This window comes from Protopterus annectens, chromosome 10.part0 (genome assembly GCF_019279795.1).
Source record: "Protopterus annectens isolate FY-2018-M chromosome 10.part0, PAN1.0, whole genome shotgun sequence".
In the NCBI taxonomy this organism is placed as follows: Eukaryota; Metazoa; Chordata; order Ceratodontiformes; family Protopteridae; genus Protopterus; species Protopterus annectens.
This window is the reverse complement of record NC_056744.1, coordinates 1,092,871,029-1,092,886,980: the sequence shown is the minus strand read 5'-3', so window position 1 is coordinate 1,092,886,980 and position 15,952 is coordinate 1,092,871,029. Positions and strand designations below refer to the sequence as shown.

General features: G+C 37.3%; 1 protein-coding gene across 1 annotated transcript in view; it reads left to right on the top strand.

The window, feature by feature from the left end:
* Positions 1–617: 617 nt before the first annotated feature.
* The window catches only part of LOC122814242 (cytochrome P450 4A4-like), a 445,176-nt gene continuing 429,841 nt past the window's right edge, over positions 618–15,952 (top strand). Inside the window, exon 1 of the mRNA XM_044086841.1 lies at positions 618–1,067. Coding sequence (XP_043942776.1) covers positions 864–1,067 — 204 coding nt within the window. The 5' untranslated portion in view covers positions 618–863. The remainder of the gene's footprint in view (positions 1,068–15,952) is intronic.

Here is a 15,952-nt window from a genome sequence, read left to right as displayed (position 1 = left end):
AAGCACACATTTTATGGGGACCAGATAAAAAATATGAACCAAAAATCTGGGCATTCTGCGAAAATCAGGACAGTTGAGAGGCATGCATTCTGTATTTTTTCTGGTAAGATTCCCACGAAAAAGCTTGTCTGGCACGAAGTCAGGGCTCCTTCTATGCGAGTTCCAGGTTGTATTCCAAACATCTGCTTGTTATGATGCGTTTATCATGCCGCGCCTCTGAAACTCTTAGCGCAAGAAATTTGCAACTAAGCCAAAAGTAACAGGTAGAAAGACAAACAAGGGATGAATATTAAATGTTGCTCTTATAAACTTAAGAAGTTGCTAGAATAGAACGTTTTGTGTTGGCATACATTTTCCGAAAAATATGAAATATGAAACTCGAATGTCTGTTTTGTTTATTGACTTCAATCTCCAGTGGTTTGCCAGAGAGAAAAAAAAAAAAACAACACGTAGTTTACGCTTGAGGAACAGAACAAAATTATGAAGCAAAAAAAAAATCTACTCAGTTGAGAAGTATGGTGTAACAGCGCTACAGCTTCTTGTTGCGAGGAAGACTGAGTGGTATGTTGTTCCCACATAAACCGGTTTTACTATCCTCTGCCAAAAGTAGTAGAAAGAAATGAGTGGTTTCAATTGTGTTTTGCTGAAAGGAAAGCCTATGAATCTATCACTGCTGCGAAGCGACCAACTCGTTTCACAGTAAGAGAAAAGAAACTGTATTATTAACAGAGGCAGCGATTGGGCACTGTGCCAAAGGGGTGTGCTCAACACTTAAAAATTTAACTCGTTCTTCCCACGCAGATAGTTATAAATAGTGCAATTTCATCCATTGGCACGACCGCTGCTGAGGTTACTGTTGTGACATGGCAACGCCGAATGAACAAACAGCTAACTTGTCCTGGTTTTCAAGGGACCCCACTCGCCTTTTGCACCTGATTGTAACATTTTCCTTGGCATATATTCTGTTTACTGTTATCAGGCTATTCCGCAGGAGAAGATGGACTATGGACTCATTTGCAAAATTCCCAGGTCCCCAGTTGCATTGGTTGTATGGAAATGTACATGAGGTAAGACTTTAAGGCAGTCTCTGTCTTAAGTTGTGTATTTTTTAAAGACTGTGGAGAAAGTCGTAATACAGAAGTCACTGTTATTTAATCATCAAACCAATTTGATCATTCACATTGGCCGATTAGACAACAGAATTTAGTCCTGCTGCATAGTTAATTCTTATGAATTCATATATGTGTCAAAGTACATATTTTTCGTAAGGGTAAAGTGTACAGAGGCTTGCTTGTGTGTGTGTGTGTGTGACATACTTCTCAAGTGTACCTCATTACGAGGAACGTACCTCATTTGGGGTCTTAAAAAGTTCATGTTCCTCGAAGTTTCACATTGAAAGGCTCTGTCACACAGTCAGTGTTAGGAATTTTTTAAAGTGAAATCCATGGTAAATAGAAATGAATTATATTAATTCATTAAAGTATCTTCTTTATAAGTAAAATCAGCATATTTTAACCATCCTATGGCCTTCCTAGTTGAAGTTGTTAGTAAGCCATTAGTATGTGTTCCACATTTTGCCCATTTGTTCCACATTATGAAGGCTAGTGTTCCTCATTTTGGAGATGGAAGGTTGAGAGCTATGGTGTGTGATTGTCTGCAATATCTAAAGTTGCTCTTTATTCCATCCAGTGTTAATCAGAATTGGTTTTGGAGGTTTCTAGCGCAATGCTGACATGCAGTTTTGCATTTTGATTTATTACAAACTTTAACGTGTATTTGCAATATTTACATTTAAAGTAACATAACATATTAATTTCTACTGTATAAGTCACTTGAAATGATTTTCCTTTATAACTGTTGATCAGTGTTGCATGCTTATAAAATGTAGTGATCAGTGTTGTTACCCAAGAGTGCGGACAGAAGTTTTAATTTTGTACTCGCAGACTTCTATCGTTTTCCCAATCCCATCTAATTTTCAGAAATATAGACCTGTACAATTTTCCCACCACCACTCTGAATAAATAATGGATTTTCCAAAAAGCAGGCAAACATGGCTTCCACACTCCAGAGTGCTTTAATTCCATGTAGTACAGCTAAAAACTGCTTCAGCCAAATGCATTACGTAAAAAAGCAGCACAGCAGTTAAAATTAATCCAAAAGATAAGTGCTTTCGTTCCACTGACATATAAAAAGGAACTTCATCAGATAAATGAACAAGCTGCCATTAGGGTTCTTAAATACTCTTGAACCAATCACAGCTAAAATCCAGAACAAACCTTTTTTGCATGAGATAGCCTAACAAAACCAACCATAGTAAAAAAAAAAAAAGACATAATAAAAGAAGGCTGGAGCAATTTTTAGCTGTACTATCTGGAATTAAAGCATTTTGGAGTGTGGAAGCCTTTTTTGGCCTCCTTTTTTGATTATTAGTGATGGCTTGGTGTTTTTCTTGTTAAATAATGGATTTTTTTTCAGTTCTTCACCCACAGCAATAAAAAGATATTCTTCTTAAACTGAATAGGCTTAGGTAATCAAGCTGTGCACAAACTTATGCTGTAGGCATTCATTTAGACCATTATAAACAACCTTTTTCCCATTTAAGATGTTCTTTCAGACCTGCTTAGAAAAAAAAATGTAATCATTTAAGTACACTAATTATATCTGGCTGAATATATCCAGTGTGTCCAGCTGTAAATCCTTGCTGGTATACTTGTAATAACTTTTTTTTTGTTTTAGGCGCTAGCATACCTCTCAGCTGTCCATATTTTTTGCAGAATGTCCAGATTTTGCCTTATGTCATGGTCTGCTCCTCATAAAGTATGTGGTTTTCTGGATTAGTCCAAATTTCTTTCGCATAGTGGGGGAGAGGTATGCCAGTCTGTAAATATTTTCTAAACGTTTCAAAAGTCTTCATTATAAATGAGGAATGAGTATCTGTAATAATGTTTGCTACTGTTGCTTTTGCTTTGTGCTTAATATTACACAGGTAAGCAGCCATCTGCGTGTACATTTTTCATTGTGATCTGGTCTGCAAATCGTAAGGTGCACATGTTTAACATTCACACACAGCATATTGTACCATAAGGTGTTAAGGTGTTTACCTATTTATAGATGTTGCACATTTTTGTTCATTCTCTGATAACCCACTAAATCCAATGTAAGTTCGTGGTGGGCGAAACAGAGGTAATCCTGGCAAAGGTGCCAAACCTTTGCAGGATGCATGCGCGCACACACAGTTAGAGAACACATTCTGATTCACTCATATAATTCATGGGCAAATTGCAGGAAGTGCCAGTTCTCTTATGACACATTTTGGAAATCTGAGAATAAGCTGGAGCATTTGTTAAAAACCAGCAAGGACACAGGATGTGTGTGTTTTGACAGAAAGCACCCAAATAGATACTAAATAATTTAAATAACATACATGATAAAACTGTTAGCTGTTAGATATATTTTTTATGTCATACATGTGTTAATGGGTAAGCCCACTGGTCACAAGTGGGGGCAATCTAGGAGCATTCTGTCATAAAATAACTTGCTCAGAGTCATACAGTAGGCAAATAAAAGTGGAAGGAATCAAACCTTGTGCAAGTACTAAAGAAAGCTCAGTAGCTTAATCATATGCAATAATTGCTCCTTCTTAATTGCAGGATGTGTGCCTGTTTTGAGATCACCAGAAACAACAGGATGTCTGTGTATTCCTGCTGGTTCTATTTCATGATACCTGCATGAATTTTATGTGTACATTATGTCTTAGAGTGGTAAGGTATAATTATTGTGCTGCATCTTTCATTCTGTGTGTCATTAAGTTGTGCATTACCTCTGCATGCAGTACATGAGATATACATGTGGTACCAGTTGTAGTAAGTGGGCCTTCCTTTATACGTACATCACAATATGTGAACATATATATATATATATATATATATATCAAATATGTGTGTGCTTTTAAATGGGGAAGAAATACAAAATGTGACTCTTCCCAATATTTAAAAATGCAATTATTTTTAAAAACAGAAGCACATACCTGGCCATAACAAATGCAGAAGCATTTTAGATCCTTTCCGGTTCCAAATGAGGAGTGCTTTATTTGTATTGACATCTTAGATTCTTTCAGTTAGCAAAGCAAACAATAAATAAAATGCAATATTTTGCACCCCCCCCCACCAATATATGATATTCATTCTCTTCCTAAAAAGGGAATGTATAATAAATGGAATATTTGTCTACCTCTGAATATCTCTACTACTGTGTACACCAGCTGCTGGGTGGTTACCTAGTACAGCTTTGTTCACTTTCTATATAAACCTGCATCATACCACATTTCTGTCATCAGCATAGAAGACATTGTTTATTCCCTGCTTAGTGCCCATCACTGCTTAACATTCTCCTTCTCTAGTCTATGTCCTGAACTCACTTTCTTCTATTTTGCGGTGCTTTCCTCATTCATTACTTGTATCAGTTTTCGTATGTAATTCACCTGTCTGAGCGATGTATAGGAGACTTGAATGATCATTTTATTTTATTATTGATTATTCTGTTAGTTGGACTTAAAATAGTTTATTTTCCTAGTACTGGTGGTTTTTATATATCCTGATGTGCTTCTATTAATATGACATTTTCAGCATAATTACTGATACTAATTTACTTTCTAGGAGGCTGGGATTCTTTTATTTTGTGGTTCTCTAACCCTCCCAACAACGACTGACAAGCCTGCTCTTTCTGCTGCTGTCCTGATGAACCCATCTGTTATTTATTTGTTTTTATTTATTTATTGCATTTGTTAACCAGGAAAGTCCACTGGGCCTAGGAAGAGCCCGTTTTCAGTGGAGGCCCAGGGAGAAAAGCTCCACATTAATTACATACAAAGTAAAAAATGTTAATACATGGGAAACTTTGAGTTTAGGGCAGTAGTATCAATACATTAAATACATACTTGTAGTTATTGATTACATGCAAGAGAGAAACATTATTGATACATGGAAAGAGGTATTTTGAACAATACTAACACATGAAAAGGCAGCAAATGTTTTACAATCAGGTAATTATGCCATATTTTCTAGAATAAAAGAAGAGTGTAAAAAATGTTCAGTACAGTGGTAAGGTGAGCTAAGGTATGCAGGAGATGACAGAAAGGCTTAAGGAGGAAGAGTACTGACAAGGTGACAGCAAGGTGTAAGAATGGTACAGAGAAGAAGAGGGGAGTATTTGTAGAACAATTGGTAAGGTAGAGGCTTTATAGTGAGAGTCAGGTGTAGAGGTTATTTGTTGGGGTGCAGGAGCATAGCCAGTGAGAAGAGAGATGTAATTTGAGGGATTATTTTATTTTACATTTGTTGACTGGGATAGTCTGACTGGATACATGTCCATTTTCAGCGGAGGCCCGGGGAGAAAAGCTCCAAACATTAAAACATTAAATTGAAATTAACATCAGAAAAAATCACAATGTTACCAAAGATTCTCCGGTTCCACCAATAAGTGCTCAAGACTGCCAAAAATAAGTTGATTCCACAATTTTAATAAAATCCATATACAAATGACGAACTAGTACGACAAAACGCTTAAACACGCACAGAACAGCACATAAATAGCGTACTAAAAGAGCGTAATAAAATAAAAAGTTGAGTGCTTTCAACCAATACAGCTGGTCTTCATCAGAATTAAAGCGTATAACTATTACGCTGTTTAAATAACTTTAGTGGAGCCAAAATACATTCACCATTCCTTAAAGTGATATCCACCATTTGTTTACCTATAATATTTACATCTGTTATAATAATAACAGCTATCCTGATAATATCACCAAGAGAACTCTAGTCCAAACATATTGCGAACATATTATATATTGTAAGCATATATGTCAAAAATTATTTGTTTAAAAATATTTTAAAATGCATACTATTAATTAAATTGCATATAATCTATCTCTAAATCTACTAACCATGTAGTTTATACTGTCACCTAATAAAATCAAAAACTAAATATAAATTCATCTCTTACAGAATGTAATAATAAAGGTAATATGTGTACACTTGAAAAAACAATATAATTACTGTATATATGATAAAACATAATAATAGTAAATAATATGAAAATATATAAAAAGTAAAAAATTATAAAAAGTGTATGATGATGAATACTTTCATCTTTAATATGCTATTTTACTGGCTGATTAATAATTAATTAATAATTAACTCATACATATAATAGTGATTTAATAGAAATACATTCATTTAAACCCGGTGGAGTTGTGGCATTCAAACATATTTGCCACCATGTCTCTGTATGCCAACAAACTCTTAAAATCACCACCTCTTGGATCAATATCAATAATATCAAGGATACTAAACTTAAATTGTTCGCCTCCTTTACTATCAGTATGTCGAAATAATGCATTAGTTTTATCTTTGCTCTTAATACTATATATATGGTTATAGATACGTTTTTTAAGACATCTTTCTGTTCTTCCTACATAGAAGCTTGGACATATGTCACATTTAGCCAAATATATCACCATTTTGGTGTTACAATTTCCGTCTCTGCACCTTACAATGCTCTTATGTCCATTCTGTAATATTATTTTATTTTCCTGTGACATATGTCTACATTGATTACAGAATCCACATTTTCTGCTTCTATTGTTATTATTCTTAAAAGTTCTTTTCCTGTCAATACTTATATGCTCCATTAAACATTTCATATTACTACCCATTTTATAAATAAAATTGGGTTTTGTTCCTAATATTTTAACTAAACCCATATCCATATTAATTAAATGCCAAAATTTGTATATTATTCTTTTTATTCTGTCTACTCCTATGTTATATTGTAAAATACAAGCTCTTTGAAAATTTGAACCTAATGTGTTCCCGGCTGAATTGTTATCCATACTGTTGGTATATATGTTCCCTGCACCCAATAATGGTTTGTATTTGATGTTCCACTGTTAGGTAACATAATCAATAATATCATCCATCATTTCTACAGGATATCCTCTTTGTCCGAATAGTTTTTTAATGCATATCAGTTGAAAAAAGAATTGATATTCATTAAAAAACTATTCGGACAAAGAGGATATCCTGTAGAAATGATGGATGATATTATTGATTATGTTACCTAACAGTGGAACATCAAATACAAACCATTATTGGGTGCAGGGAACATATACACCAACAGTATGGATAACAATTCAGCCGGGAACACATTAGGTTCAAATTTTCAAAGAACTTGTATTTTACAATATAACATAGGAGTAGACAGAATAAAAAGAATAATATACAAATTTTGGCATTTAATTAGTACGGATATGGGTTTATTTAAAATATTAGGAACAAAACCCAATTTTATTTATAAAATGGGTAGTAATATGAAATGTTTAATGGAGTATATAAGTATTGACAGGAAAAGAACTTTTAAGAATAATAACAATAGAAGCAGAAAATGTGGATTCTGTAATCAATGTAGACATATGTCACAGGAAAATAAAATAATATTACAGAATGGACATAAGAGCATTGTAAGGTGCAGAGATGGAAATTGTAACACCAAAATGGTGATATATTTGGCTAAATGTGACATATGTCCAAGCTTCTATGTAGGAAGAACAGAAAGATGTCTTAAAAAACGTATCTATAACCATATATATAGTGTTAAGAGCAAAGATAAAACGAATGCATTATTTCGACATATTGATAGTAAAGGAGGCGAACATCAATTTAAGTTTAGTATCCTTGATATTATTGATATTGATCCAAGAGGTGGTGATTTTAAGAGTTTGTTGGCATACAAAGAGACATGGTGGCAAATATGTTTGGATGCCACATCTCCACCGGGTTTAAATTAATGTATTTCTATTAAATCACTATAATATGTATGAGTTAATTATTAATTAATTATTAATCAGCCAGTAAAATAGCATATTAATGATGAAAGTATTCATCATCATACACTTTTTATAATTTTTAACTTTTTATATATTCTCATATTATTTACTATTATTATTATTTTTTATCATATATACAGTAATTATATTGTTTTTTTCAAGTGTACACATTTTACCTTTATTATTACATTCTGTAAGAGATGAATTTATATTTAGTTTTTGATTTTATTAGGTGGCAGTATAAACTACATGGTTAGTAGATTTAGAGGTAGAATATATGCAATTTAATTAATAGCATGCATTTTAAAATATTTTTTAAAATATTTTTAAACAAATAATTTTTGACATATATGCTTACAATAGATAACATGTTCGCAATATGTTTGGACTAGAGTTCTCTCGGTGGTAATATCATGATAGCTGTTATTATTATAATAGATATAAATATTATAGGTAAACAAATGGTGGATATCACTTTAAGGAATGGTGAATGTATTTTGGCGCCACTAAAGTTATTTAAACAGCGTAATAGTTATATGCTTTAGTTCTGATGAAGACCAGCTGTAGTGGTTGAAAACGCTCAACTTTTTATTTTATTACGCTCTTTTAGTACGCTATTTATGTGTTGTTCTGTGCGTGTTGAAGCGTTTTGTTGTACCAGTTCGTCATTTGTATATGGATTTTATTAAAATTGTGGAATCAACTTATTTTTGGCAGTCTTGGGCACTTATTGGTGGAACCGGAGAATCTTTCATTACATTGAAATTAAGCATGAACATTAAAAACAATTCTTGTCAGACATAGCTGAATCTTATATGGTTACAGACAAGACAGAAGCAGCTAGGTATTACTTACAATACTGTTTCGTATACTACAGTATGGGAGGAGTTAGTCTGGATTCTGACAGGGGCAAAGCCAGTGTGTCATGAAGTACTTTTTCAGATTTTTCTTGAATTGGTTTAGTGATGGCTCTAGTGTTAGATCAGCTGGAAGTGAATTCCAAATGTTGCCTACTGAGTTGAGTTGTTAGTTTTGAGTGTTTGAATTAGTAGTTTGTTAGAAGTTTGCAGTGGCCTAGTGTTCCTGTAGGGATAAATGATGTTTTTAATTGCAGGGGTATTACCTGGTTGGTTGAGAATTTTGTGGGCTACTACAAGCTGATTGTACTGAAGTGAGCTAGTCAATTCTAGCCATCCTAGAGGTTTAAGGTTTTGACAGTGGTGAGTTCTGTAAGTAGAGCCAGTGGCAAATCTAGCAATGTGATTATTATTTTATTTTGATTTTACATTTGTTAACTGGGAGTATCTGACTGAGCCGAAAAGGCCCTTTTTCAGCAGAGGCCCGGGGAGAAAAGCTCCACAAAGAAAAATTACAGACACATTTAGTTATTTAGACATGTTCAGTATACACACAAATTACAAGAGATGTTTTTACAGTGGTATGTGGCACATAAACAGTTACAGTGGAGAGAACAAACAAAAAAATATTAATTTTTAAAATAAAGGCAATTAATAGATTTGTGGTGTACAGTTGCAATTTGGAACATAGGTAGAATACATACATAGTACACAGGTACAGTGCATACATTGTTGATTAGCCAGTGTTTGTGAGTAAGATTGAAAACTATTATCAAGTGCTCTAGATTTAGTATGTATATGTTATCCACTTTCACTAGCCTGGGGAGCAATCATGGCACTGCCAACTTTGCTTGAGATGTTGCCTGATGAGGTCTTTAAAGGAGGGTTTGGATGATGTGTTTTGAATGCTAGTAGGGACAGAGTTCCATTTTGTAGCCACTGAACTATTATATAGTGCATCTCCAAAGCTATTGTAGCTGTTGGTGACTTCTAGTAGTAGTTTGCTTGATGATCTAAGAGGCCTTTTGGCTGAGTGATGTACTAGGTTTTTGAGGGCAAGACACTTATTGGGGAGGTAATAGATAGAATGACAGAGGCAGAGCTGAGTGTAGGTTAGGAGGTTGGGCAGTTCAAGCCAGTGGAGCTGTCTCAAAGCAGTACAGTGATGAGTTCTATATGAGCAATTTGCAGCAAAGCGGGCAATTTTGTTATAGCAGGCTTCCGTTTTGCTTAGTTCAGTTTTGCTGAGATTAGTCAGAATGGGAGATGCATAGAGTAGGGTGGATAGAAGTTGGGAGCAAGCAATGGCTGATCTTGTGTTGTTGGTAAGAAATGGTTTGATACGGTAGAGTGACCCCAGTTTGGCATGTACTTTTTTAATAGTTAAGTTGAGATGACTATCAGATTTTAGGTGGGAGTCTATGGTTATTCCCAATAGCTTAGCCTGTGCCACTGGAGCAATTGGAGTAGCATTTCTGGAGTAGATAGTGAATTGACTGTTAGTGTTTTTGTTAGAACTGGTTATAATCATAAGCTGAGTTTTCTTTGGATTGAGGATAAGTTGGGCTTTGGTAAGGTAGTTTTCAACGTCAGAGAATGCTAGTTGAGTTGTTTGCAGGAGGGGGGGGTGTTTTTTGCAGCACAGATTAAGGTAGTGTCATCTGCATACTGCATTATAGATGCATGCTGTGTGGAGGTATGGCGGTCATTTGTGAAGACTGTAAATAGTAGTAGTCCTCAGATAGAACCCTGTGGGACTCCTATAGTTATGGGCAGCTGAGGAGAGAGAGAATTTTCCCATTTCACAGCTTGGTACCAGTCAGTTAAGTAGCTTTGGAACCAGGTAAGAGTGGAATTTGATAGATGATATTGGTTTAGTTTGTTTAGCTGGATTTGGTGTGAGACTGTGTCAAATGCTTTGGACATATCCAAAAAAGAGCTGACACTTGTAGGCCTTCATTTTTGAGACGGTTTACTGTGTCTGTGAAGCAGAGGAGGGCTGTAGTGGTACTATGGGCATGTCTGAAACCATGCTGAGTAGGTGACAGGATGTTGCTGTCTAGATGATAGTTTAGCATCTGGGTATGGATGCATTTTTCTAGGATTTTGGCCAGGGGGAGAGTAAAGCAATGGGTCTGTAGTTATTAAGTTCAGTGGAGGTCCTGCCTTTATGTATGGGTGTAACATAGGATATTTTCCAGAGTTTGGGCACATAGTTTTCAACAATTGATCTGTTTATGAGAGTGGAGACTGGGATAGCAATAGCATCTGCTATGAGTTTCAAGAAATAGCTGGGGAGTAGGTCGGCTGCTGTTGATGAGGTTTTTAATTTGGAGAGCATGCTTTTGATTGAAGTGGTGGAAACTGTTTTGAGGGTAAAGCTTGTATTAGTGTTATTTGTGTTGGGGGGATAGTGAGGAAGGAACTGTCCTGTGATACTAAGGATAGAATTGAGTTGAATTGTGTTTCGATGGGAACTTTAATGTCAGGGGTGGTTGGTTTGGGGGTAGCCTTTTGGGTGGATTTTAGTAGCTGGTTTACATTTTTCCAATATTTTTGCGGGTTGTGTTGGTATTTAGTTTGTAATGTTGTGTAGTAGGATTTTTTGTCCAGCCTAATGCATTTTTTTGCACGGTTGTGCAGTTCTTGGTACTTAGTTAGGCTTTGTGTTTCTTTGTTTTTTTGATAGTAAAGCCAGGCAGTGTCTCTAGACTTGAGGATTTGTTTGGTTTCTTTACTGAGCCAGGGGTTTGTAGAGGTTCTAACCTTGATTTTACGCAATGGAGCGACAGTGTCTAGGTGTTGTAGAAATGTTTTGTTGAAATATGCGACAGCCTAGTCAAGTGGGAGGGTTTTTAGGAGGGTCCAGTCACAGGTACAGAGTAAAGTGTTGAGGACCTCAGGAGAGAATTTTTTGTGTTTCTAGTGAATATATAGTTAGTGGTTTTGCATGTGCTTGTTCTACTATGTATAATGTATATTATGTTGTGGTCACTTAATGTGTCTGGGAGATTGCCTGTGTGAGGGTACAATGTGGGGTTGTTAGTTAGGACCCAGTCAAGGATGGATTCCCTTTAGATTTTTTATCACATCTAGTTGGAATTTGGACTAGCTGCTAGTAGCCATGGAGATTTATTAGATTACTTGGTGGTTCTGATATACAGGTGAACCAATCTAGGTTGAAGTCCCCCAGAATAAGGGTTTCTTGTGAGTATGTGGAAGAACACCAGGATAAGAAGTCTTCAAGGCTAGCAGGTGTATTACCAGGTGGAATATAGATCACAGTTGTGGTGATGACCTTTTTAGGGTGAAGTTGAAGTTGTGAGATAAGTATGTCCCAGTTATTGGGGGAAGAGTAGGAGTTTGTTAATTGACGGACGGTTAAGTTGGACTTGTACAGTAAGGCAGTTCCACCCCCTTTATGAAGTGGTCTGTCTTGTCTAATGATATTGTAGCCAATAGGGAGAACTTCTGAGTTAACTATGTTTTTATTTAGCCAGGTTTCTGTTAAAGCAACTATGTCTGGGGAGTAGTGTGCTATTGTGGCCTGGAGTTCAGGTATTTTATTTTTGATACTTCTAATATTAATATTTAGCATTAAAAGATGGTTGGTTTTGCTGATGTTGTTGATTTGCCACTTATTATTTGACACATTGATTATAAGAGCTTGAGAGTTTGCAGAGTTCACATTTGTGCAAGTTAGTGAAAATGGAGGAGGCATAGAAAAAGGTGGAGAGAAGATGAGTGCGGGCAATGGGAGTCCTTGTTAGTGGGGTAAGGGAAGGTTTATTTTTATATAGAGAGCCCAGTTTTTATTAATGGTTTTAATAGTTTGATTGATATGTACGTCAAATTTAAGGTTATTATCAATAGTTACCCCTAAGAGTTTAGTATGGTTATCTGGGGAAATAACAGTTCCATTATTAGAGGAAATCGTAAAGTAAAGTGGTGTTGACCTGTGAGTGCAGGAGAAAAGTAGTAGTTTGTTTTTTTATAGAGTTCAAGAGCAAACAACGGCATGGGAGCCAGTTCTCAACTGTGTTAAATGTTTCTGGGATAGCATATGCAGGTCAGATGGGGTGGAGGCTGATTTGATCAACGTGGAATCATCTGTGTGTTGTATGCATGTAGCATCTGGAATGGCAAAGTAAAGGTCATTAATAAAGATTGAACGAAGAGGACTTAAGAAAGAGCCCTGGGGAACTCCAAGGGTGAGGGGTAGTAGAGTAGATAAATTTCCCTCCCATAGGACAGCCTGTTGTCTGCCATTCAGATAGAATTGAAACCATTGAATGGCATGGTTATTCAAGGAAATGGATTTCAAAGTGGCAGTGAGTAGTTGGTGGCTGACCATATCAGAGGCTTTGGATAGGTCGAGGAATAGGGCTGAGGATAGTATGTTGTTATTACGGTTATGATTTATGACATTGGAGAAGGAGAGGAGGGCAGAGGAGGTACTATGGTGTGGCCTAAAGCCATGCTGAGAATTAGCCAGCAGATTGTTGTGTATGAGTGCAAGAGTTGTTTATGAATACATTTTTCCATTATTTTGGCCAGTGGTGAAAGTATGGCAATGGGTCTATAATTTGATCTTCTCTTTCGGCTGTTCCCATTAGGGGTCGCCACAGCAGATCATCTGTTTCCATTTCTTCCTCTCCTCTGCATATTGCTCTGTCACACCAACTGCCTGCATGTCCTCTCTCACCACATCCATAAACCTTATCTTAGGCCTTCCTCTTCTCCTGTTACCTGGTAGCTTCATCCTTAGCATTCTTTTCCCAATATACCCATCATCCCTCCTCAGTACATGTCCAAACCAACACAATCTCGCCTCTCTGACTTTGTCTCCAAACCGTCCAACCTGAGCTGACCCTCTAATATACTGACTCCCAATCCTGCTCATCCTTGTCACACTTAGTGCAAATCTTAACATCTTTAACTCTGCCACTTCCAGTTCTGACTCCTGCCTCTTTGTCAGTGCCACCGTCTCCAACCCATACAACATAGCTGGTCTCACTACCCTCTTGTAGACCTTCCCTTTCACTCTTACTGGTACCAGCCTGTCACAAATCACTCCTGACACTCTTCTCCACCCATTCCACCCTGCCTGTACTCTCTTCTTCACCTCTGTTCCACACTCACCATTACTCTGAACTGTTGATCCCAAGTACTTAAACTCATCCACCTTTGCCAACTCTACTCCCTGCATTCTCACCATTCCTCTATCCTCCCTCTCATTCACACACACATATTCTGTCTTAGTCCTGCTGACCTTCATTTCTCTCCTCTCTAGAGCATATCTCCACGTCTCCAGGGTCTCCTCAACCTGGTCCGTACTCTCACTACAGATCACAATGTCATCTGAAAACATCATAGTATATGGGGCCTCCTGTCTGATCTCGTCTGTCAACCTGTCCATCACCATTGCAAATAAGAAAGGGCTCAGAGCTGATCCTTGATGTAATACCACATCCACTTTAAATGGATCTGTCACTCCCACTGCAGATTTCACCAATGTCACACTACCCTCGTACATATCCTGTACCACTCTTACATACTTCTCTGCCACTTCTGACTTCCTCATACAATACCACAACCCCTTTCTAGGCACCCTATCATATGCTTTCTCCAAGTCCACAAAGACACAATGCAACTTCTTCTGACCTTCCCTATATTTCTCCATCAACAGTCTCAGAGCAAACATCACATCTGTAGTGCTCCTTACTGGCATGAAACCATATTGCTGATTGCTAATCATCACCTCCCTTCTTAACCTAGCTTCCACTACTCTTTCCCATAACTTCAAGCTGTGACTGATCAGCTTTATCCCTCTGTAGTTACTACAACTCTGCACATCACCCTTATTCTTAAAAATAGGTGCCAAAACACGTTTTCTCCACTCCTCAGGCATCCTCTGACTTTCCAAGATTTCATTAAACAATCTGGTTAAGAACTCCACTGCCATTTCTCCTAAGCACCACCATGCTTCCACTGGTATGTCATTTGGACCAACAGCCTTTCCATTCTTCATCCTCTTCATAGCTGTCTGTACTTCCTCCTTGCTAGTCTGTTTCACTTCCTGATTCACTATCTCCGCATCATCCAACCTTCTCTCATTCTCTTCATTCATCAGCCCCTCAAAGTACTCTTTCCATCTGCTCAACACACTCTCCTCGGTTGTGAGTATGTTTCCCTCACTATTCTTTATCACCCATACCTGCTGCACATCTTTCCCAGCTCAGTCCCTCTGTCTAGCCAATCAGTACAGGTCCTTTTCTCCCTCTTTAGTGTCCAACCTTTCATACAACTCTCCATATGCCTTATACTTAGCCTTCACCACCTCTCTCTTTGCCATGCTCCTCATCTCCTGATACACCTGTCTACTTTCTTCATCTCTCTGACAATCCCACTTCTTCTTCGCCAGCCTCTTCCTCTGTATACTCTCCTGTACTTCCTCATTCCACCACCAGGTCTTCTTGTCCACCTTCCTCTGTCCAGATGTCACACCAAGCACCTTTCTAGCTGTCTCCCTTTCCATCTCTGCTGTAGTTTCCCAGCTATTCGGTGACTCTTCACTGCCCCCTAGTGCCTGTGTTAACTCTTCCCTGAACTCCACCTCACAATCACCCTTTTTCAACTTCCACCATTTGATCCTTGGCACTGCTCTCTCATTTATCCTCCTCTTCTTGATCATCATCATCCTACAGACCACCATTCTATGCTGCCTAACTACACTTTCTCCTGTCACCACTTTACAGTCTCCAATCTCCTTCAGTGGGTCTTCAATTCTCCTTCAATGGGTCTATAATTTGATAGTTCTGTGGAATTGCCACCTTTGTGGAGTGGTATGACATGGGAAGTTTTCCAAATGGAGGGGATGGAGGCTTCAGATATGGTTCTATTGATCAAGATTGAGACTGGATAAGCCATGACATCTGCGGCTTTGTGTAGGTAATCTGCAGGTAGAAGATCTGCAGATAGGGTGGTCGGTTTTAGTTTTTTAAGCAGGGAACGGATAAGTGAGATAGGGACTGGTTAGAAACCTAAGGGGAGATGGGTAGTGGATGAGGTTATGATAGAATTAGTGCTTGTGGGTGTTAACTGGCTAGCAAGGGTCTGGACAGTCTCAGTAAAAAAAGCTGTTAAAGGTGTTGGCAATCTCTTCTGGAGATTTAATGGTAGAAGTCTCCTAAAGGAAACATGATTACTGATT